The sequence below is a fragment of the Bidens hawaiensis genome, unplaced genomic scaffold (genome assembly GCF_021521415.1).
Source record: "Bidens hawaiensis isolate Kalapana, Puna unplaced genomic scaffold, B.hawaiensis_p1.1 tig00012182_1, whole genome shotgun sequence".
NCBI lineage: Eukaryota > Viridiplantae > Streptophyta > Magnoliopsida > Asterales > Asteraceae > Bidens > Bidens hawaiensis.
Window position 1 is genome coordinate 516,547 of NW_027491980.1, and position 22,598 is coordinate 539,144.

The 22,598-nt window shown below is 35.0% G+C and overlaps 1 protein-coding gene and 1 pseudogene across 2 annotated transcripts; both read right to left on the minus strand.

Annotated features, from left to right (window-relative positions):
• Positions 1-6,344: 6,344 nt before the first annotated feature.
• On the minus strand, positions 6,345-8,132 carry LOC143540187 (heat shock 70 kDa protein 15-like). The gene is made up of 4 exons (XM_077033319.1): positions 8,040-8,132; positions 7,663-7,812; positions 7,457-7,587; positions 6,345-6,582 (listed from the first exon to the last, which is right to left on the minus strand). The coding sequence occupies exons 1-4, from the start codon at positions 8,130-8,132 to the stop codon at positions 6,381-6,383; spliced, it is 576 nt and encodes a 191-aa protein (XP_076889434.1). The 3' UTR covers positions 6,345-6,380.
• Positions 8,133-15,414: 7,282 nt separating this feature from the next.
• On the minus strand, positions 15,415-18,744 carry LOC143540189 (heat shock 70 kDa protein 14-like; annotated as a pseudogene). The gene is made up of 10 exons (XR_013136558.1): positions 18,712-18,744; positions 18,286-18,627; positions 17,993-18,204; positions 17,798-17,893; positions 17,524-17,709; positions 17,211-17,405; positions 16,981-17,127; positions 16,734-16,883; positions 16,530-16,660; positions 15,415-15,652 (listed from the first exon to the last, which is right to left on the minus strand). The product of XR_013136558.1 is annotated as a heat shock 70 kDa protein 14-like (transcript).
• Between the last annotated feature and the right edge of the window lie 3,854 nt (positions 18,745-22,598).

The window sequence follows — 22,598 nt, forward strand, 5'->3', positions numbered from 1 at the left end:
CGTGTTATGGCCTATTGGGCTATTTCGGTTTCAATGATAGGGCCCTTTAATTTCATGAAATGTTAAAAGTTTTTTTATTTATCAAGAACCCATGTAAAGCCCAATCAAATTACAGCGAAAACACCTAGCCAACAGGTAAAGCCCTTTTTGAATCACGAAACGTGCAAATTGGTCCCGACACGTTTTCATGTTGAAAGCACAAAAGGATCCATCCTTTATCACATCATCTACTTTACCCCATTTTACTCTATTTCGCCCTAAAGAAATTACCTCTGTTTATATAATATAAAATTGATTCTTAAATTATTATTTGTGTGGTCAGCATGACCTATCATGGTGCGGGTCACTTTTTAAATAGATTTTTGTATTGTATTGTATTGAATTTAATAAAAACGTGCTGATCGTCCTCAATGTAAACAGCATGGTACTTTTAAAAATGAATATACCATTTAAGTATCCATATTGTTTGGGTAATATGAATGGATGGATGCCTTTGTGTAATAACCCACTTTAAAATGTGGTTTATGAAGACACGTAACAAATGGTCTAAAATGTTTTTTTTTATCTAAAGTGCCAATGAAGAGACCACTTTGTATTTTGGGTAGTAGAAGAATTCTCATGGAGAGCCGCTCATCGAATCTTATAATCTATGACCCGAGGAAAAAATTGTGTAAAGAGCTCAACATTTCACTTTCCTACTATACGGCCGGCTGCGTGGAGTACTTGGAGAGTCTTGTTTCACCTTCAGATATATGCTTAAAGGCACGAAACAAATTAAGGGAATTAAGCAATGGAAAGAAAAGAAGATCGAATCTATTTTTCCCTTTGACATGGGTACCGTCAAATTAAGATGATGCAATACAAACCTCAAGGTTTGAAGGCAGAAGTGATCGAGTCCTACAAGTTAGGAGATATTTAATTGGTATTCATTTATTTGTTTAATTGGTATCCGGACGTGATTTGTTTCTTCGATTACGGTTGCTAGTAGATTAAACAAAAAACATAAATTAATAATAAATAATCGATTCACGCAGTTAATTGGGCCCAGATTTTGATAACTTTAATGACTAAGACTAAGCCTATTATATCTAAAAGTATATTTAATTTCAAAACTAAAAGTTTATTCGGGTTTTTCGGGTTGACCCGAAACTTATAATCAAACTCGAGAAACAACCCGAATTACGTCGGTTCGGGTACGGATTTTTTCGGGTAAAAATGACAGCTCTATTGCCAACTCAGTTTTAACGTCGTCGCAGGTGTTAAAGTATACCCTTGGGCTTTTAAAAACAGAAAGAAAGAAATAAATTTATGAAGCTCCGATAAAAGTTGCTATTGAATATGTATTATTAATAAATAGTAAATAATAGTTGTATATATTTTTGTAAGTTATCCTCTATTAATTGGCTGAGATCCTGGTCAAGATAACAAACCCTACCGACGCATTGCATTATTACGAATATATATAAACTAAAGGTTTTTAATCAATTATACGAGACGTCCACCTCTCTTGCTTGCAACCTCTTCGTTAAGAAACTGCAGCTGGTAACCGAATACTACTTTATTATTATTATTATTATTATTATTATTATTATTATTATTATTATTATTAGTTTTCCAAGTTGCTTGGTTAATTATTTATATATGGGTTTCCTTTGCTTGAAGATAGATCGACTTGATGGCTGATTTCATACATGATGACATTGTCTGGAATATACTTGCTCGGCTTCCGGCCAAGCCCTTACTACGATTCAGGTGTGTATCGACACGATGGAATCACATGGTTTCCGAACCAAACTTTATGAAGTTTAGATCCCGTAAAACCATCTTTCTCCCTCTAGACAAAACTTTGCATCTCATAGACGACAACGTGCCAGTTGACGACGTGCCAAATTCTGTAGTCACTCGTTGCTATCCTTTAGAAAACCTATTTGGAATATCTACACATCCCCAAGTTGTGGGAACATTCAATGGGATTGTCGTTTTGTAGTATTCTCATAATCTGATCCTCTACAATCCATTCACATGTGCGTTCGACGAACTTCCATGCCCGTCTAGTGTTTGTGCCTCAGGTGCATTTGGATTAGGCCATGGTGTGAACTCGGATGTCCTAAAGCTCGTTAAGTTTAGACATCATTTTAGAGTTTGTGATGTCTTTAATTTTAAAGAGAGTTTGTGGAGTTCATTGAGCACGTCAAAAAACAAAATTGTGGTCAGCATGGCCTATGATGGTGCAGGTCACTTTTTAAATGGATTTTTGTATTGGATTGAATTTAATAAGAGCGCACTGATCGTCCTCGACGTAAACAGCATGGTACTTTCAAAAATGAATATACCATTTAAGTATCCAATTTGTTTGGGTTCGATGAATGGATGCCTTTGTGTAATATCCTTCTTTAAATTGTGGGTTATGAAGACACCTAACAAATGGTCTAAAATGTATTCACTGGAATCGCCAATAAGGAGACCACTTTGTATTTTGGGCGGTGGAAGAATTCTCATGAAAAGCCGCTCATCGAATCTTATAATCTACGACCCGAAGAAAAAATTGTGTAAAGAGCTCAACATTCCACTTTCCTACTATAAGGTCTGCTGTGTGGAGTACTTGGAGAGTCTTGTTCCACCTACAGATATATGCTTAAAGGTATGAAACAAATTAAGGGAATTAAGAATGGAAAGAAAAAAAGATGCTTAATTTGTAGTAAAATTTAAAACCTTTGAATCTACTTTTATTCGAATGTGCCTTTGAATTTATTTTTATTTCAAGTTTAGATTTATTTATTTATTTATTATTATTTGGTATTCATTTATTTGTTATTTGTTTTTAAGTTTGAATGTCTATTGGGTTATCTTATTTTTTCTTAGGGATAGAATTAAGGTTTGCCTAAAAGTTGGGGTGGTTGTGGATTGTGGTTCTGCTACTAGAACTAAACCGACCATCGTCGATTGATGTTGCCTTTCTGCAAGCCAAAAGTCTTGTGTTTTGACCTTCAAAAAATCATCGCATCTGCATTGCCTCACCAACCTAATGGTTGAAATGTTGTTAGTGCAAGGCCTAATACATGCATGCCTAACCCAACTCTATCCGCAAACGTCATATGTTGCATTTCGGTTTCTGTCTCTATTAGATTTTGAGTCGAGTTTGAACTCACATAGCTTAAAAAGTTTTTCGTAGTTTTAACTCCATCCACTTAATTCTAAATTCATTTGTTGAGATCGATCTTACAAGATTGTTATTTTTCATAAAATCAAAGGGGTGGGAAAAAAAAGTGGCTATCTAGACAGATTTGGGTGTTACTCTTCTTAAATTTCAAAATGCCAACCAACTTTTCAAAAGTTTAAAAAGTATGTTGTCAAAAACGTTATTTTACTATACATTCTCAAAGCGGATATCTTAATGGTTTTGCCTTACGAAACAATCTATCTTTTGCCAAACATTGTCGTACGCGCATGTGTAGTATATCTTGATATTTGGAGCGACCAACGGTGAACTGGGCTTGTCGGGCCCAACAGTACTATCGATATTTCCAATGGCCTAAGATAGTTAATGGTTATATAACAATATAGGGTCTTAGCGAAACAACCCATGCTTACATAAAGTATGTTTTCTTTTGTTATTAACGTATAGCGAGGTAGCTACGCCCTGCTTGCGGTGCGCGCATATAATGTATATATGTTTGAACCCTTGGGTGGGCAAAAGTAAAATTGCACTAATTTTGACGTTATTTTACTAATCACGTGAAAATAACGTTAAAAGTGGCGGAAGGTTAATCAGGCATCATGTGGTGGCGTTGATAGCCGAAAGACAAGGGCACATGCACCAATCAGCCGGTGTCCCGATGATTGAGTGTTATGTGCCTTAATTCGATAGCCGAAAGACAAGGGCCCATGCACCAAAACTACTATCGAGCCGGGGGTCTCACCGGAAGCAGCCTCTCTATCCCTATGGGATAGGGGTAAGGCTGTCTACATCTTACCCTCCTCAGACCCTACCATAGCATTGCTATTGGTGGGATATACTGAGTACGATGATGATGATGATGATGATGTATAGCGAGGTAGCTACCAAAATATTTCTTATAAGCATGGTTTCCATAAAAGCGAGTCGGAGTGTGTTTCATATACTTCCATATAGAAACGAGTATGAGTGCGTTTCTTATACGACCGTATAAAAACATGAGTTTGTTTCTTGTACTTCCGTATAAAAACAAGTATGAGTATGTTTCTCCCTCGAGTTTTATAAAACATTAAAAGCGTAAAAAGGGGGTCATGAACTCACCTTTGAGTTTCCAAACGAACAAGCTAGGCAATGCCAAAATAAATGTGAGATTTCTCTGACCGTGACCTAATCAGTTATAGTGTTTTTTAGAGTCTTATGATGCAACATCAATTAACCACAAGTTGATCTTGTATAAATTCCACTAAGATATATTAGACTCGATGATGTACGTTTCAAGATTTAATGTTTATTCCAATGAATTGATTTCATTTAAAATATAGTAGATTATTTGATAATTGTAACTATTCTTTTTTTAATCTTCTTTTGATTGTTTCATTTAAAATATTCGGTTCATGTGACTGTGACTGTGGCCACGGGTGCAACCATTGAGTTGGGCCTATCTAACTAGGATGTTGTTTGGTAGCCTATCTAACTAGTTGGGTCTCATCCCATTCCGTTTCTATAAGTGGGTGTTGCTTTCAGTCACATATTGGGTAAATATAAGAAATATGCAATTATTTATATAAAAACAAAAGTTAAGCATATCATATAAGTAGCTAACGATAATAGATTCTGCTAGCTAACTATAAATTAAAATATAGTTTATAACCTGTTTACAGTAAGTCGAAAAAACAAAACATCTCTCACTATAGACCCGTAAACGAATTAAACGTTCGTGAACCATTCGACGTAAGTTCGTTTCTTTAATAAACGAACAGACGTGAACAATAAGTTTTCCTTCATTCAATTAAACGCACAAACATGAACACACGTTTTGTTCGTTCATTTATGTTTGTGAACGTCTATTTATGTAAGTTCATGTAGGTTCGCTTATGTTTTTAAATATTTTAATAAATGCGCAAGTAGTTTGTTCTTTATTTGAATGAATGGATGCCTTTGTGTAATAAATGGTCTAAAATGTATTCATTTAAATTGCCAATGAGGAGACCACTTTGTATTTTGGGTAGTGGAAGAATTCTCATGAAGAGCCGCTCATCGAATCTTATAATCTACGACCCGAGGAAAAAATTGTGTAAAGAGCTCAACATTTCACTTTCCAACTATACGGTTGGCTGCGTGGAGTAGTTGGAGAGTCTTGTTTCACCTTCAGGTATATGCTTAAAGGTATGAAACAAATTAAGGGAATTGCGAATGAAAAGAAAAGAAGATGCTCAATTTGTAGTAAAATTTAAAACCTTTGAATCTACTTTTATTATTCGAATGTGCCTTTGAATTTACTTTTATTCCAAGTTTAGATTTATTTATTTATTTGTTACTAGGATATACAATCAAAAGGTTAACTTTAATAATATATGTAATAAAATACCATCTATGTAATTGTTAATGTGTGAAATTTAAAACCCTCACATCAATGATGAAAATGCACACTTTAAATCTATCTATATTATTACTCAGTTTCACATCGATCTATGATTAAAATGAATGGAAACGTGCACCAATGTGTGCATTTTACAACTATATGTATAATATCATTTTTGTCAAAGGCGTAAAGGCACTCATCTAGGCAATGCCCAGATGATACCAAGGGGCTTTGACAAGATTCAGCCTAAACATCCAAATGTTACCACATTGTTCCAAACCAACAGCGCCAAAAAAGGTTACCAAATTACGTTTCCAAACCAACGCCAGGCCGAAGATCAAAATTAAACAAGACAGCTTGCCTAGGCTCAAGCCTAAGATCGAGACAATGACCCAAGTTGAACTTAGACAAACTTGTTTTTTTTGTTAGTTTTATTCGAGCTTTTATCGAGCGAGCTACAAGCCGCGAGCTTTTTGAACAAGTTGCATCAACAAAATGCAGTAGTTCTGGCATGTTTGTTGATTATGATGTCCTGACTGCGGTCAAGTTAAATGGTATGCATAAAATGAGCAAAAATTCATTCAGAACATACCACTGCAGTTCTCAATTGAAAAACGTAAAAAAAAACCCTCGAATACATAGACCTAAAACCTTAGACGTATACTTTTAAACCAAAAGACGATAAATCTAACAGAATAGATCAGAGAGCAATCACCCACTTCAATGCCCGACACAAAATTTATACTCATGCTTATACAAACAAAACAACTACCCGGTCCTTGGGAAATAAATATTAAAAGGAAAAAAAAACATAAAATCATCAGAAGGCGCAGACCTTGACTCTTAAGCAGCAGCCTCAGGCTTCTCGGTTTCCATGGCTACTGCTGGCTCATCGGCTTTTCCATTGCTCTCTGCATTTGGGTTTGGACTCCCGTTCTCTGCAGGCTCAGCGTCCTGAGCTGGCGCGGTTGATGGTGGAGGTGAGGCTGGCTTCTCGGGAACAGCAGGCTTTGGCTTTGGTTTTGACATTATCGGTCTGCACACCCTGTACACCAGACACATAAGGCATCGTTAATAACAAGAGGTATAATTCAACAGGTACTAAGAGAAAGAAATGGCGGGCCGAACCAAACAAGTCATGAGCCATTGCGTATCTCATTAAAAAGTTTAGACTTGTAAATGAACCGAGCAAACACAAGAAGGGCGCATTTGTGTTCGTTCATTTACGTTTAACCGAACAAAATGGACATGTTCGTGTTCACTTATTTTCTATAAACGAACAGTTCACAAACGAACATAGATGGACATGTTCTTGTTTGCTAATGTTCTATAAACGAATAGTTCACAAACGAACCTAAGCGAGCATAGATGGATATATTCATGTTTGCTTCTATAAACGAACGGTTCACAAACGAACATAAGTGAACATAGATGGATGGACAAACAACAATGAACTGGACTTAAAAAGTTACTAAAAGTAGACCAAGTTGTAATGGACCTAAAGAGTTAAATGAATATACTAGCGAACCTACACGAACAAACTTAAACACATGTAAACTAAATGAACGTAAACAAACTTTCACGAACATCAATGAACAAACACAGCAGGTGTTTAGGTGCATTCGTTTAACTAAATGAACAAAAATTATGTTCATGTCTGAACTTCTCACCGAATGGTTCACTAGAGTTCATTTCGTTTACAGTCCTAATCAATTTTATTTAAGTATGCTGTTTAACTAGATCAAGAGACCATTAAAAAATGATGATTTGCAAGAAGCATTAAAAATAAGATAGGAGTTAGGGTTATTGGATATTAAACTATAGAAACATGTTATGTTTTTGTTTTGGAACACCACAAGTATATAATGTCTCCATGCCTGTTGCCACTAATAAATATATGTTTTAGGTTGCGAAGATACCTATCAACGGCTTCTAGTTTCTTTCTGATATCAGATGACAGAAGAACTGGATCAGCATGCTTTGGAAGTGAGTCCTGCTGTTGTTTTTTCTCCCTCAACCAATTTTCTGCTTCTGAGCACTCATTCAAGACCTGAAATAGGGTTCACAAGTTATTAAAGCGATAAAAAAATGTTGAAAAAATATAAATTGTTATTGTGTTAATTACCTTCTGTTTCTCACACAAATCAATGTGATCATACTTAGCATCATTAGATGCAGCAGCCTGTTTGAACCAGTTAACATGATTGACCAATTGATCAACAAAGGATCCTCTTTCTGAGTGCTCTTTGTATCGATGTTCAATGGGGTCACCTTGCTGCAATGCAATGATTAATAGTTGAGCTCTTCTAATTCACTGCTTATTAAACTGTTAATAGGTGTGGCTGTTGGCTATAATTATCATAAACCCATGGTACACCAGTGCTCCCTTTACAAGTGTGAAGTTATGAGTTTAAATTCTTAAACCACACGTAGTGGTAACGTTTTCCTCCCAAAATGTGCTCCACCCCCACCCCCACCCCCCCACCCCTAAGTATGTTTTACAACTATGTATTGCAAGGTGTTGGTGTTGTCGGTGCGTTGTTTTTCTTCTTCGACCGTATAACCTTTTCCATTTTTCTGCCATTCTCTTCTCATCGTTGTCGGCCCCTGACGGTTTGAATCCACTACCATGGCCACAACCTTCGCCTACGATAGAATCGCTCCGTTTGATTAGGTGATCATTGCGTTGCCATTATGTTTCCTGCTAGTGCTACTGTCAGTATGAAGTTAGGTGATCATTGGTGACCAAATAAAATTAGGTTTAAGGCAATCCTAATAGAAATATCAATATAAAAGGTAGAAACTAAATTAAGAATACCTGATGCGTTTACAAGAAAAAACGAGGACCCAAAGGTAACTTTGTAATTTGAGTTTGATAACACTTTCTCCGCTTTTCTTTCTATCCAATTCTTTCCGATTTTGGAAGATTGAGATAAGGGTCAATTTTTCATCTAAATTATTTCCTTTCTTTTTGTTTCCTACCTTAAAAAAAACCCTCAGGAACACCTTTTTTTTTCCCCTAATTCTTCTCACTTTCTTTTCTCCTTTTCACTAAAATGGACTCACAGAATAGGTGTGCTCGGTTCGACAAGAGACGGAATTGGAATTCAGAAATCCTTCCAGTTTTGAAAAACCGATAAGAGTGTATTAACCCTTACCCAATGGATCTTGATTTACAATCATTTATTGTACCTGATAAAAGGTTACTGCTAATCTTAAAACAAACACTTGGCATTTATATTCAAGAAGTTGGAATTGGCATTTATATTCAAGCAAGAGAAGCTATGTTAAAACAATATAGTTGGGTTGCTAGCCTAGTGTAGAAGCAAAGTTTCAATTTTGGTTCTGGTTGTTAAAACTCTACTTTTAAACTAAGCAGTTAATGCGAAAAAAATATCGGATATCAGTCGAGGACCAATATCTGAGATATCGGTTATCGTAGTGAGATATTGGTGGGATATTGGTAAATTTAACATCATGTAAAATTCATATATATAGCAATTTAACAACAATAATTCTGTATAGTCTCATACCATTAAGAAATTAACCTTTTTGCAAATTGCAAAACACTTATAATCTTAGCAACTAAGAATTGATTAAGACTTAAAACAATAACATTGAACACTAAAAGTTGATAATTAAGAGTTAAAACATTGATATCGGGAATATCAGTGATATATCGGTCAAATATTAGTCAAATATAGGTTAAATATCGGTCAATATCGTTGATATTATCGGTACTGATATTCTGAACCGATATTCGGACTTATATATCGCCAAGGGACCGATAACCGATATATCACTGATATATTGGCGATATCGACTACATGGCTTTTAAACAACAATACTTTGTTTACTCTAGCTAAACTAAATTTGTGGTTTGAGCGGAAAAAGAAATCGTATTCATTTATGACGTGTGATGGGCGCTTAAATGATGCCAGGTAAACGTGTGAAATACGTAGACGGCTAGGATTTTAAGACGTGGAGTGCCGTGTTATGGCCTATTGGGCTATTTCGGTTTCAATGATAGGGCCCTTTAATTTCATGAAATGTTAAAAGTTTTTTTATTTATCAAGAACCCATGTAAAGCCCAATCAAATTACAGCGAAAACACCTAGCCAGCAGGTAAAGCCCATTTTGAATCACGAAACGTGCAAATTGGTCCCGACACGTTTTCATGTTGAAAGCACAAAAGGATCCATCCTTTATCACATCATCTACTTTACCCCATTTTACTCTATTTCGCCCTAAAGAAATTACCTCTGTTTATATAATATAAAATTGATTCTTAAATTATTATTTGTGTGGTCAGCATGACCTATCATGGTGCGGGTCACTTTTTAAATAGATTTTTGTATTGTATTGAATTTAATAAAAACGTGCTGATCGTCCTCAATGTAAACAGCATGGTACTTTCAAAAATGAATATACCATTTAAGTATCCATATTGTTTGGGTAATATGAATGGATGGATGCCTTTGTGTAATAACCCACTTTAAAATGTGGTTTATGAAGACGCGTAACAAATGGTCTAAAATGTTTTGTTTATCTAAAGTGCCAATGAAGAGACCACTTTTTATTTTGGGTAGTAGAAGAATTCTCATGGAGAGCCGCTCATCGAATCTTATAATCTATGACCCGAGGAAAAAATTGTGTAAAGAGCTCAACATTTCACTTTCCTACTATACGGCCGGCTGCGTGGAGTACTTGGAGAGTCTTGTTTCACCTTCAGATATATGCTTAAAGGCACGAAACAAATTAAGGGAATTAAGCAATGGAAAGAAAAGAAGATCGAATCTATTTTTCCCTTTGACATGGGTACCGTCAAATTAAGATGATGCAATACAAACCTCAAGGTTTGAAGGCAGAAGTGATCGAGTCCTACAAGTTAGGAGATATTTAATTGGTATTCATTTATTTGTTTAATTGGTATCCGGACGTGATTTGTTTCTTCGATTACGGTTGCTAGTAGATTAAACAAAAAACATAAATTAACAATAAATAATCGATTCACGCAGTTAATTGGGCCCAGATTTTGATAACTTTAATGACTAAGACTAAGCCTATTATATCTAAAAGTATATTTAATTTCAAAACTAAAAGTTTATTCGGGTTTTTCGGGTTGACCCGAAACTTATAATCAAACTCGAGAACCAACCCGAATTACGTCGGTTCGGGTACGGATTTTTTCGGGTAAAATTGACAGCTCTATTGCCAACTCAGTTTTAACGTCGTCGCAGGTGTTAAAGTATACCCTTGGGCTTTTAAAAACAAAAAGAAAGAAATAAATTTATGAAGCTCCGATAAAAGTTGCTATTGAATATGTATTATTAATAAATAGTAAATAATAGTTGTATATATTTTTGTAAGTTATCCTCTATTAATTGGCTGAGATCCTGGTCAAGATAACAAACCCTACCGACGCATTGCATTATTACGAATATATATAAACTAAAGGTTTTTAATCAATTATACGACACGTCCACCTCTCTTGCTTGCAACCTCTTCGTTAAGAAACTGCAGCTGGTAACCGAATAATACTTTATTATTATTATTATTAGTTTTCCAAGTTGCTTGGTTAATTATTTATATATGGGTTTCCTTTGCTTGAAGATAGATCGACTTGATGGCTGATTTCATACATGATGACATTGTCTGGAATATACTTGCTCGGCTTCCGGCCAAGCCCTTACTACGATTCAGGTGTGTATCGACACGATGGAATCACATGGTTTCCGAACCAAACTTTATGAAGTTTAGATCCCGTAAAACCATCTTTCTCCCTCTAGACAAAACTTTGCATCTCATAGACGACAACGTGCCAGTTGACGACGTGCCAAATTCTGTAGTCACTCGTTGCTATCCTTTAGAAAACCTATTTGGAATATCTACACATCCCCAAGTTGTGGGAACATTCAATGGGATTGTCGTTTTGTACTATTCTCATAATCTGATCCTCTACAATCCATTCACATGTGCGTTCGACGAACTTCCATGCCCGTCTAGTGTTTCTGCCTCAGGTGCATTTGGATTAGGCCATGGTGTGAACTCGGATGTCCTAAAGCTCGTTATGTTTAGACATGATTTTAGAGTTTGTGATGTCTTTAATTTTAAAGAGAGTTTGTGGAGTTCATTGAGCACGTCAAAAAACAAAATTGTGGTCAGCATGGCCTATGATGGTGCAGGTCACTTTTTAAATGGATTTTTGTATTGGATTGAATTTAATAAGAGGGCACTGATCGTCCTCGACGTAAACAGCATGGTACTTTCAAAAATGAATATACCATTTAAGTATCCAATTTGTTTGGGTTCGATGAATGGATGCCTTTGTGTAATATCCTTCTTTAAATTGTGGGTTATGAAGACACCTAACAAATGGTCTAAAATGTATTCACTGGAATCGCTAATAAGGAGACCACTTTGTATTTTGGGCGGTGGAAGAATTCTCATGAAAAGCCGCTCATCGAATCTTATAATCTACGACCCGAAGAAAAAATTGTGTAAAGAGCTCAACATTCCACTTTCCTACTATAAGGTCTGCTGTGTGGAGTACTTGGAGAGTCTTGTTCCACCTACAGATATATGCTTAAAGGTATGAAACAAATTAAGGGAATTAAGAATGGAAAGAAAAGAAGATGCTTAATTTGTAGTAAAATTTAAAACCTTTGAATCTACTTTTATTCGAATGTGCCTTTGAATTTATTTTTATTCCAAGTTTAGATTTATTTATTTATTTATTTATTATTATTTGGTATTCATTTATTTGTTATTTGTTTTTAAGTTTGAATGTCTATTGGGTTATCTTATTTTTTCTTAGGGATAGAATTAAGGTTTGCCTAAAAGTTGGGGGTGGTTGTGGATTGTGGTTCTGCTACTAGAACTAAACCGACCATCGTCGATCGATGTTGCCTTTCTGCAAGCCAAAAGTCTTGTGTTTTGACCTTCAAAAAATCATCGCTTCTGCATTGCCTCACCAACCTAATGGTTGAAATGTTGTTAGTGCAAGGCCTAATACATGCATGCCTAACCCAACTCTATCCGCAAACTTCATATGTTGCATTTCGGTTTCTGTCTCTATTAGATTTTGAGTCGAGTTTGAACTCACATAGCTTAAAAAGTTTTTCGTAGTTTTAACTCCGTCCACTTAATTCTAAATTCATTTGTTGAGATCGATCTTACAAGATTGTTATTTTTCATAAAATCAAAGGGGTTGGAAAAAAAAGTGGCTATCTAGACAGATTTGGGTGTTACTCTTCTTAAATTTTAAAATGCCAACCAACTTTTCAAAAGTTTAAAGAGTATGTTTTGTCAAAAACGTTATTTTACTATACATTCTCAAAGCGGATATCTTAATGGTTTTGCCTTACGAAACAATCTATCTTTTGCCAAACATTGTCGTACGCGCATGTGTAGTATATCTCGATATTTGGAGCGACCAACGGTGAACTGGGCTTGTCGGGCCCAATAGTACTATCGATATTTCCAATGGCCTAAGATAGTTAATGGTTATATAACAATATAGGGTCTTAGCGAAACAACCCATGCTTACATAAAGTCTGTTTTCTTTTGTTATTAACGTATAGCGAGGTAGCTACCAAAATGTTTCTTATAAGCATGGTTTCCATAAAAGCGAGTCGGAGTGTGTTTCATATACTTCCATATAGAAACGAGTATGAGTGCGTTTCTTATACGACCGTATAAAAACATGAGTTTGTTTCTTGTACTTCCGTATAAAAACAAGTATGAGTATGTTTCTCCCTCGAGTTTTATAAAACATTAAAAGCGTAAAAAGGGGGTCATGAACTCACCTTTGAGTTTCCAAACGAACAAGCTAGGCAATGCCAAAATAAATGTGAGATTTCTCTGACCGTGACCTAATCAGTTGTAGTGTTTTTTTAGAGTCTTATGATGCAACATCAATTAACCACAAGTTGATCTTGTATAAATTCCACTAAGATATATTAGACTTGATGATGTACGTTTCAAGATTTAATGTTTATTCCAATGAATTGATTTCATTTAAAATATAGTAGATTATTTGATAATTGTAACTATTTTTTTTTAATCTTCTTTTGATTGTTTCATTTAAAATATTCGGTTCATGTGACTGTGACTGTGGCCACGGGTGCAATCATTGAGTTGGGCCTATCTAACTAGGATGCTGTTTGGTAGCCTATCTAACTAGTTGGGTCCCATGCCCATCCCATTCCGTTTCTATAAGTGGGTCTTGCTTTCAGTAACATACTGGGTAAATATAAGAAATATGCAATTATTTATATGAAAACAAAGGTTAAGCATATCATATAAGTAGCTAACGATAATAGATTCTGCTAGCTAACTATAAATTAAAATATAGTTTATAACCTGTTTACAGTAAGTCGAAAAAACAAAACATCTCTCACTATAGACCTGTAAACGAATTAAACGTTCGTGAACCATTCGACGTAAGTTCGTTTCTTTAATAAACGAACAGACGTGAACAATAAGTTTTCCTTCATTCAATTAAACGCACAAACATGAACACACGTTTTGTTCGTTCATTTATGTTTGTGAACGTCTATTTATGTAAGTTCATGTAGGTTTGCTTATGTTTTTAAATATTTTAATAAATGCGCAAGTAGTTTGTTCTTTATTTGAATGAATGGATGCCTTTGTGTAATAAATGGTCTAAAATGTATTCATTTAAATTGCCAATGAAGAGACCACTTTGTATTTTGGGTAGTGGAAGAATTCTCATGAAGAGCCGCTCATTGAATCTTATAATCTACGACCCGAGGAAAAAATTGTGTAAAGAGCTCAACATTTCACTTTCCAACTATACGGTTGGCTGCGTGGAGTAGTTGGAGAGTCTTGTTTCACCTTCAGGTATATGCTTAAAGGTATGAAACAAATTAAGGGAATTGCGAATGAAAAGAAAAGAAGATGCTCAATTTGTAGTAAAATTTAAAACCTTTGAATCTACTTTTATTATTCGAATGTGCCTTTGAATTTACTTTTATTCCAAGTTTAGATTTATTTATTTATTTGTTACTAGGATATACAATCAAAAGGTTAACTTTAATAATATATGTAATAAAATACCATCTATGTAATTGTTAATGTGTGAAATTTAAAACCCTCACATCAATGATTAAAATGCACACTTTAAATCTATCTATATTATTACTCAGTTTCACATCGATCTATGATTAAAATGAATGGAAACGTGCACCAATGTGTGCATTTTACAACTATATGTATAATATCATTTTTGTCAAAGGCGTAAAGGCACTCATCTAGGCAATGCCCAGATGATACCAAGGGGCTTTGACAAGATTCAGCCTAAAACATCCAAATGTTACCACATTGTTCCAAACCAACAGCGCCTAAAAAGGTTACCAAATTACGTTTCCAAACCAACGCCAGGCCGAAGATCAAAATTAAACAAGACAGCTTGCCTAGGCTCAAGCCTAAGATCGAGACAACGAGCCAAGCCATGACCCAAGTTGAACTTAGACAAACTTGTTTTTTTTGTTAGTTTTATTCGAGCTTTTATCGAGCGAGCTACAAGCCACGAGCTTTTTGAACAAGTTGCATCAACAAAATGCAGTAGTTCTGGCATGTTTGTTGATTATGATGTCCTGACTGCGGTCAAGTTAAATGGTATGCATAAAATGAGCCACTGCAGTTCTCAATTAAAAAACGTAAAAAAAAAAACCCTCGAATACATAGACCTAAAACCTTAGACGTATACTTTTAAACCAAAAGACGATAAATCTAACAGAATAGATCAGAGAGCAATCACCCACTTCAATGCCCGACACAAAATTTATACTCATGCTTATACAAACAAAACAACTACCCGGTCCTTGGGAAATAAATATTAAAAGGAAAAAAAAAACATAAAATCATCAGAAGGCGCAGACCTTGACTCTTAAGCAGCAGCCTCAGGCTTCTCGGTTTCCATGGCTACTGCTGGCTCATCGGCTTTTCCATTGCTCTCTGCATTTGGGTTTGGACTCCCGTTCTCTGCAGGCTCAGCGTCCTGAGCTGGCGCGGTTGATGGTGGAGGTGAGGCTGGCTTCTCGGGAACAGCAGGCTTTGGCTTTGGTTTTGACATTATCGGTCTGCACACCCTGTACACCAGAAACATAAGGCATCGTTAATAACAAGAGGTTGTATAATTCAACAGGTACTAAGAGAAAGAAATGGCGGGCCGAACCAAACAAGTCATGAGCCATTACGTATCTCATTAGGAAGTTTAGACTTGTAAATGAACCGAGCGAACACAAGAAGGGCGCATTTGTGTTCGTTCATTTACGTTTAACCGAACAAAATGGACATGTTCGTGTTCACTTATTTTCTATAAACGAACAGTTCACAAACGAACATAGATGGACATGTTCTTGTTTGCTAATGTTCTATAAACGAATAGTTCACAAACGAACCTAAGCGAGCATAGACGGATATATTCATGTTTGCTTCTATAAACGAACGGTTCACAAACGAACATAAGTGAACATAGATGGATGGACAAACAACAATGAACTGGACTTAAAAAGTTACTAAAAGTAGACCAAGTTGTAATGGACCTAAAAAGTTAAATGAATATACTAGCGAACCTACACGAACAAACTTAAACACATGTAAACTAAATGAACGTAAACAAACTTTCACGAACATCAATGAACAAACACAGCAGGTGTTTAGGTGCATTCGTTTAACTAAATGAACAAAAATTATGTTCATGTCTGAACTTCTCACCGAATGGTTCACTAGAGTTCATTTCGTTTACAGTCCTAATCAATTTTATTTAAGTATGCTGTTTAACTAGATCAAGAGACCATTAAAAAATGATGATTTGCAAGAAGCATTAAAAATAAGATAGGAGTTAGGGTTATTGGATATTAAACTATAGAAACATGTTATGTTTTTGTTTTGGAACACCACAAGTATATAATGTCTCCATGCCTGTTGCCACTAATAAATATATGTTTTAGGTTGCGAAGATACCTATCAACGGCTTCTAGTTTCTTTCTGATATCAGATGACAGAAGAACTGGATCAGCATGCTTTGGAAGTGAGTCCTGCTGTTGTTTTTTCTCCCTCAACCAATTTTCTGCTTCTGAGCACTCATTCAAGACCTGAAATAGGGTTCACAAGTTATTAAAGCGATAAAAAATGTTGAAAAAATATAAATTGTTATTGTGTTAATACCTTCTGTTTCTCACACAAATCAATGTGATCATACTTAGCATCATTAGATGCAGCAGCCTGTTTGAACCAGTTAACATGATTGACCAATTGATCAACAAAGGATCCTCTTTCTGAGTGCTCTTTGTATCGATGTTCAATGGGGTCACCTTGCTGCAATGCAATGATTAATAGTTAAAAAAGTGTTAAATGTGCAATTTAAGTATTGAAAACGAGTATATACGTAAAAGATCTAGTGGAGAAAGCAAACCTTCTTTAGCTCATCAAGTTTGGCGATGTATACACATTTGGTTTCATCTTCACCATCTTCATACAACCAATCTTCTGTTTCTTGAAGCTTAGTGATAAGTAATTCTCTCTCTGAATCCGTAACAAACTCGTACAATTTATCATGCAGCTGGAAGACAAAACAAGGGAGATTGTGAGTGTATACTATTAAGTATATTAATTAAGAATATTTGAAAGTAAATAAGAATATACCTTGTTCCTCATGTCATAGACATAGGCTTCAACAGCATTCTTTTTATCCTTAGTTTCTTCCATAACACGGTCTTGCAACGCCATTTCAAACTCTTTTTCAACTGCTTTCTGCACGTCTGCAGGTAGCATTGCCCCATAAACCAATTCAGAAACGGTTACATTGGTTTTTTTGACCTTCTTGTTTGGAGCTTCAACCTAGACAACAAATTACAAAATAAAAGATTATCTTCTGTTTTGCATCTAAACAAATCCCATATATTGACTGTCATATCGCATCAAAATGAGATATGAAGATATGAAAAGTTCTACTAACCTTAGCATCAGTCTCCATCTGGACAGGAGCATCTCCTGTTTCTTGACCGCCATTCTCGGTCACAGAGACATCCTGCATATTTACATCATTTCCATTGGTAGATGCCACCTCAGCTTGAGCCTTATCCACATCCATCTTTGATGGTTCATTCGTCACTGGAACTTCAACTTCCTCTTCTTCAATAAGCTGGAACGAAAATATTAAAAATAAACAATTAGAGACATGTTAATATTATTAGTAGACACTAAGAACCAACAATGCCACAAAAGTTTACCTGTGCAGACTCCACAGAGACAATCCCATGCAAATTCAAACGGGCCTTCACCTTCACCTTGGCCTTTTCACCTTTTGTTGCTTGGAAGGGACCAATCTGCATGAAAAATAACATAAAAGTATAAGAAATGAACACATCCTTAACAATTTGACAAGGAATTAAAAGAATTCTTGAATCTGTGAGCATAGGTTATACCGTGTAAGTACTGATCTTTGCTGGTGCCTGTAATTCACTGACATCAGCATATTGTACGTCTACTGAAAATGTGCCAGCTCTATAGAAAGTCAAAGCTGGGAATTTGATTTCCCTTTGGAAAAACGATACTGCTTTGTTGATTCTCAACATTTCCATTCTTGAGCGGTTCCTTTCCATGTTAAAGCAATTGAAAAGGGAAAGCTTTCTTGAACCTTCAAAACCGAAAGAAACCCTAGTTAAGTTTTATAGATTAAATATATAAAAATTAAAATAAAAAGAAGACTGAATTGTACCTGAAACTCTCTGACTTTGAAAGTTGGACTAAGAATAGCACACTGCAAAGCACAGCCTTTGGAAACACACTCACTTGCATTCATTGTACGCCTCGGCTCTTTCCCAAAGAACTCTGTCAAAATCTTGATGACAGCTGGCACCCTAGAACCCGAGCCAACAACCTCAACAGCATAAATATTGTCAACTGTAAGTTGAGCCTCTGCAAGAGCCTTCTCAAGAGGCTTCTTCACACGCTCCAATATCAGGGCGCTAATTTGTTCAAACTCATCTCTCTTTATGAAACCTCTAACATCCTTGTCATCCATCAAGCATTCTATGTTCATAGGCGCCTCTGGATTCGCCTACACAAAAGGAAATGTCAAACACATCAAACTATAACAATTCACAACCAACCACTATTATAATTTACAACAATACAAAGAAACCTTTTTTTCTACATAATTACCACTCAAACACATATTTTAAAGTCCTACATAGTTATTAAAAAAAAAATTAATAAATACGTTTGGATTGAACAGCCAAACTATAAAGAGAAAATTTTTAGTTGTGTAGGTTTCTGAAAACTTGTGTAGTTATATCAAAAAGTAAATATACTTATTGAAATACATATTGGTTGTGTAGGCTGTTAAAAAGTTTGTGTAGGCATATGTTAATATGGTTCTCCAAATACGTATAAATTATGTAGGCTGCTAAAAAATTATGTAGGTATATGGTGGTTGTGTAGTGACATGTTCTATAATGGTCGTGTATGAATGATTTCATGTGTAAGTTGTTTTATTTAAATGTAGATGAATGTTTTTATGTCGTTAATTTGTAAATGAAACTAAAACTTATTTGAAATATGTTTAAATTAAAAGATTAAGAAAGAAGTTAAATTAAAGTAAATTAATGTTTAAGTTTTTTCTCAAAACCAAACAAAACCATTTTACTACTATACCCCTTTTATTAAATTAATCATAAAATAAAAAATAAATTATGATTGGTTGGATTTATTTCTCACATTTCTCATAATAAAATCATTTCTTACATGAACTTAAGCCTATATATATATATTCACCGTATGTGTATCTAGATTGTTGATATTGTTGATATATATGATTTAGAGAAAAATACTGTTTGAGTCCGTGTTATGTAGTTGAACGAAGACATAAAGATTTGTGGTTGCAATTTGATTCAATATGCATTACATGATCAGTCAAATGCAATTGATGAAAACAGGAGATTACTTTAATCTATTCATATTTGAGCATGTTGCTCCATATAAACCTCTAATGTATAAAACTAGTGTTTTACCTAGGTCGATAAAACCTAGACGTTGTCGTTCACAAGCGCTGAGATGGTAAGTCGACGTGAATTCGGTCGATTTTGGTTACGTGTACTATTGTATCGTAACTAAAATAAAAAATTAAGACAAACAAATATAAAAATTGAGGTGGACCAATCGGGTGACGTCGGTTGGCAAAACTGAAGCAAAACCCGAGTATTGTTGGTCCTTAACTCATAAAGGGAGTGGCATGCCACTTGTTAAGAAACTGCTGGTAACTGAATACTACTTTATTATTATTATTATTATTATTATTGGTTTTCCAAGTTGCTTGGTTAATTATTTATATATTGGTTTCCTTTGCTTGAAGATAGATCGACTTGAAGGCTGATTTCATACATGATGAAATTGTTTGGAATATACTTGCTCGGCTTCCGGCCAAGCCCTTATTGCGATTCAGGTGTGTATCGACACAATGGAATCACATGGTTTCCGAACCAAACTTTATGAAGTTTAGATCCCGTAAAACCATCTTTCTCCCTCTAGATGATACTTTGCATCTCATAGACGACAATGTGCCAGTTGACGCCGTGCCAAATTCTGTAGTCACTCGTTGCTATCCTTTAGAAAACCTATTTGGAATATCTCCATATCCAAAGTTGTGGGAACATTCAATGGGATTGTCGTTTTGTACTATTCTCTTAATCTGATCCTTTACAATCCATTCACATGTGCGTTCGACGAACTTCCATGTCCATCTAGTTTCCGTGCCTCAGGTGCATTTAGATTAGGCTATGGTGTGAACTCGGATGTCATAAAACTTGTTAAGTTTAGGCATCATTTTAGAATTTGTGATGTCTTTAACTTTAAAGAGAGTTCGTGGAGTTCATTGAGCACGTCAAAAAATAAAATTCTGGTCAGCATGGTCCATCAGGGTGTGGGTCACTTTGTAAATGGATTTTTGTATTGGATTGAATTTAGTAAGGACGCGCTGATCGTCCTCAATATTAACAGCATGGTACTTTCAAAAATGAATCTACCATTTAAGCATCCATATTGTTTAGGTACGATGAATGGATGCCTCTGTGCAATAAACCACTTTAACGTGTGGGTTATGAAGACGTGTAACAAATGGTCTACAATATATTCATTTAAATTGTCAGTGAAAAGAGCACTTTGTATTTTGGGTAGTGGAAGAATTCTCATGGAGAGCCACTCATCGAATCTTATAATCTACGACCCGAGGAAAAAATTGTGTAAAGAGCTCAACATTTCACTTTCCTATTATACGGCCGGCTGCGTGGAGTACTTGGAGAGTCTTGTTTCACCTTCAGATATATGCTTAAAGGCACGAAACAAATTAAGGGAATTAAGCAATGGAAAGAAAAGAAGATACTTAATTTTTAGTGAAATTTAAAACCCTCTAAATGTAATGTCCCTTTGAATCTACTTTTATTCCAATGTTCCTTTGAATTTACTTTATTCCGTGTTTAGATTTATTTATTTTATTATTTTTTGGTATTTATTTATTTTTAAGTTTGAATGTCTCTTGGTTTTAAAGACTCTATTATTATGGATACAAGTTAGGTTTGTCTTTATCTCACTGTTCCCAAACTCTATTAGAAACAACTTTGATATATGAGTTAGATCCACTAGGTATGATTATTTATATAATAGATAATTTCATACTTTATGATCCGTTTACACGTGTCTAAGAAACTTCCCACCCCACCGCCTAACAACGGAGGATATGGATTTGGCTATGGTGCCAGCTCTGATGACATAAAGATTGTTAGGCTTAGACCACATTTTAAAATTTGTGATGTCATTTACAACTTCAAGATACAATATAAAAAAGTAGTTAGTGGTCACTTTCTCTATACATATATAACTCGAGATTTATTATTAAGCATAATTCTCAGTTCGTTTACTGATTATAGACTTCTCCATCATGCATCATGTGATAATATAAAAGTACATAAATTTTGTAGAGTTGGCGGTCACTTTCTCTATACATATGTAACTGGAGATTTGTTGTACTTATATCATTTTAAAATGTAGGATTATATATGTAAGTTTATTATATTGCTGATTTCAAATATATGAATTAAATGTAATATTTTCTCATGTGATTACTAGTTTGCATATAAGACCACGTAATTCTCCATTGTTATAATTACTTTACTATGCCTATATATCAATCATGTTGGCTGTGTTTCGTAATATTACTGTTCAACTATTACCGGAGACCCTCTCTCGAACCCAACCAAAAACAAAACGTGGATCTATTTGTTTGTTGGCGTTTAGTACTTCATATAAATTCATATTTTTCTTAAGAACACATACGTTTTGTTGGTGATTTTGATGACATGAAGAATATTTTAGTTTAACTGGATCACTTAAGAACATATAGAACGTAAATAAACATAGTTAATTACTAGTTAGAAGGTAGGAAGTACAAACTTGTGTGAAGGTATTCTAATTTGGTACCTTAGAACCCGATAGTTCAAGGGAACAAATTAAGCACATAAGTGACTAGGAAGTTCTAAGGGAACCTCACTGCTTGTCATGGTCCAAGAAGCAGAGCCATTGTAACTTGTAAGTTTGTTTCAGATTTGTATAATTGATCATCGGATGAAACTGATCGTTAGTTGGTGTGTGTGTAGTCAGTAGTAAGTTGTTATTGGCTAACTGAGATCAACGGCAACTTGGCCATAAGTGACAAGTGGTAACCGATCATCTATGACAATTAGGCCTTAGGTAGCAACATGAAAGATCAGCAATAAATGAGTTATTGCTGGTAGAATTTATGTGGACGATGTTATTGCTGATGTGATCGGATAACTGCAACATTTACAATTGACGACTGATTAGTGAAGCGTTGGGATGGTTTTCCAATCTTTGTTTTGGTTTTGGCAACAAAACTTCATATGCTTTATTATTTTTTCTATAAGATATTCATTTAAACTTTTCATTATAATTGAAGTATCTTAATCTAAAAGGTATCATGATTTATAAATATATATTTGGAATTTGTTAGAGTTAATT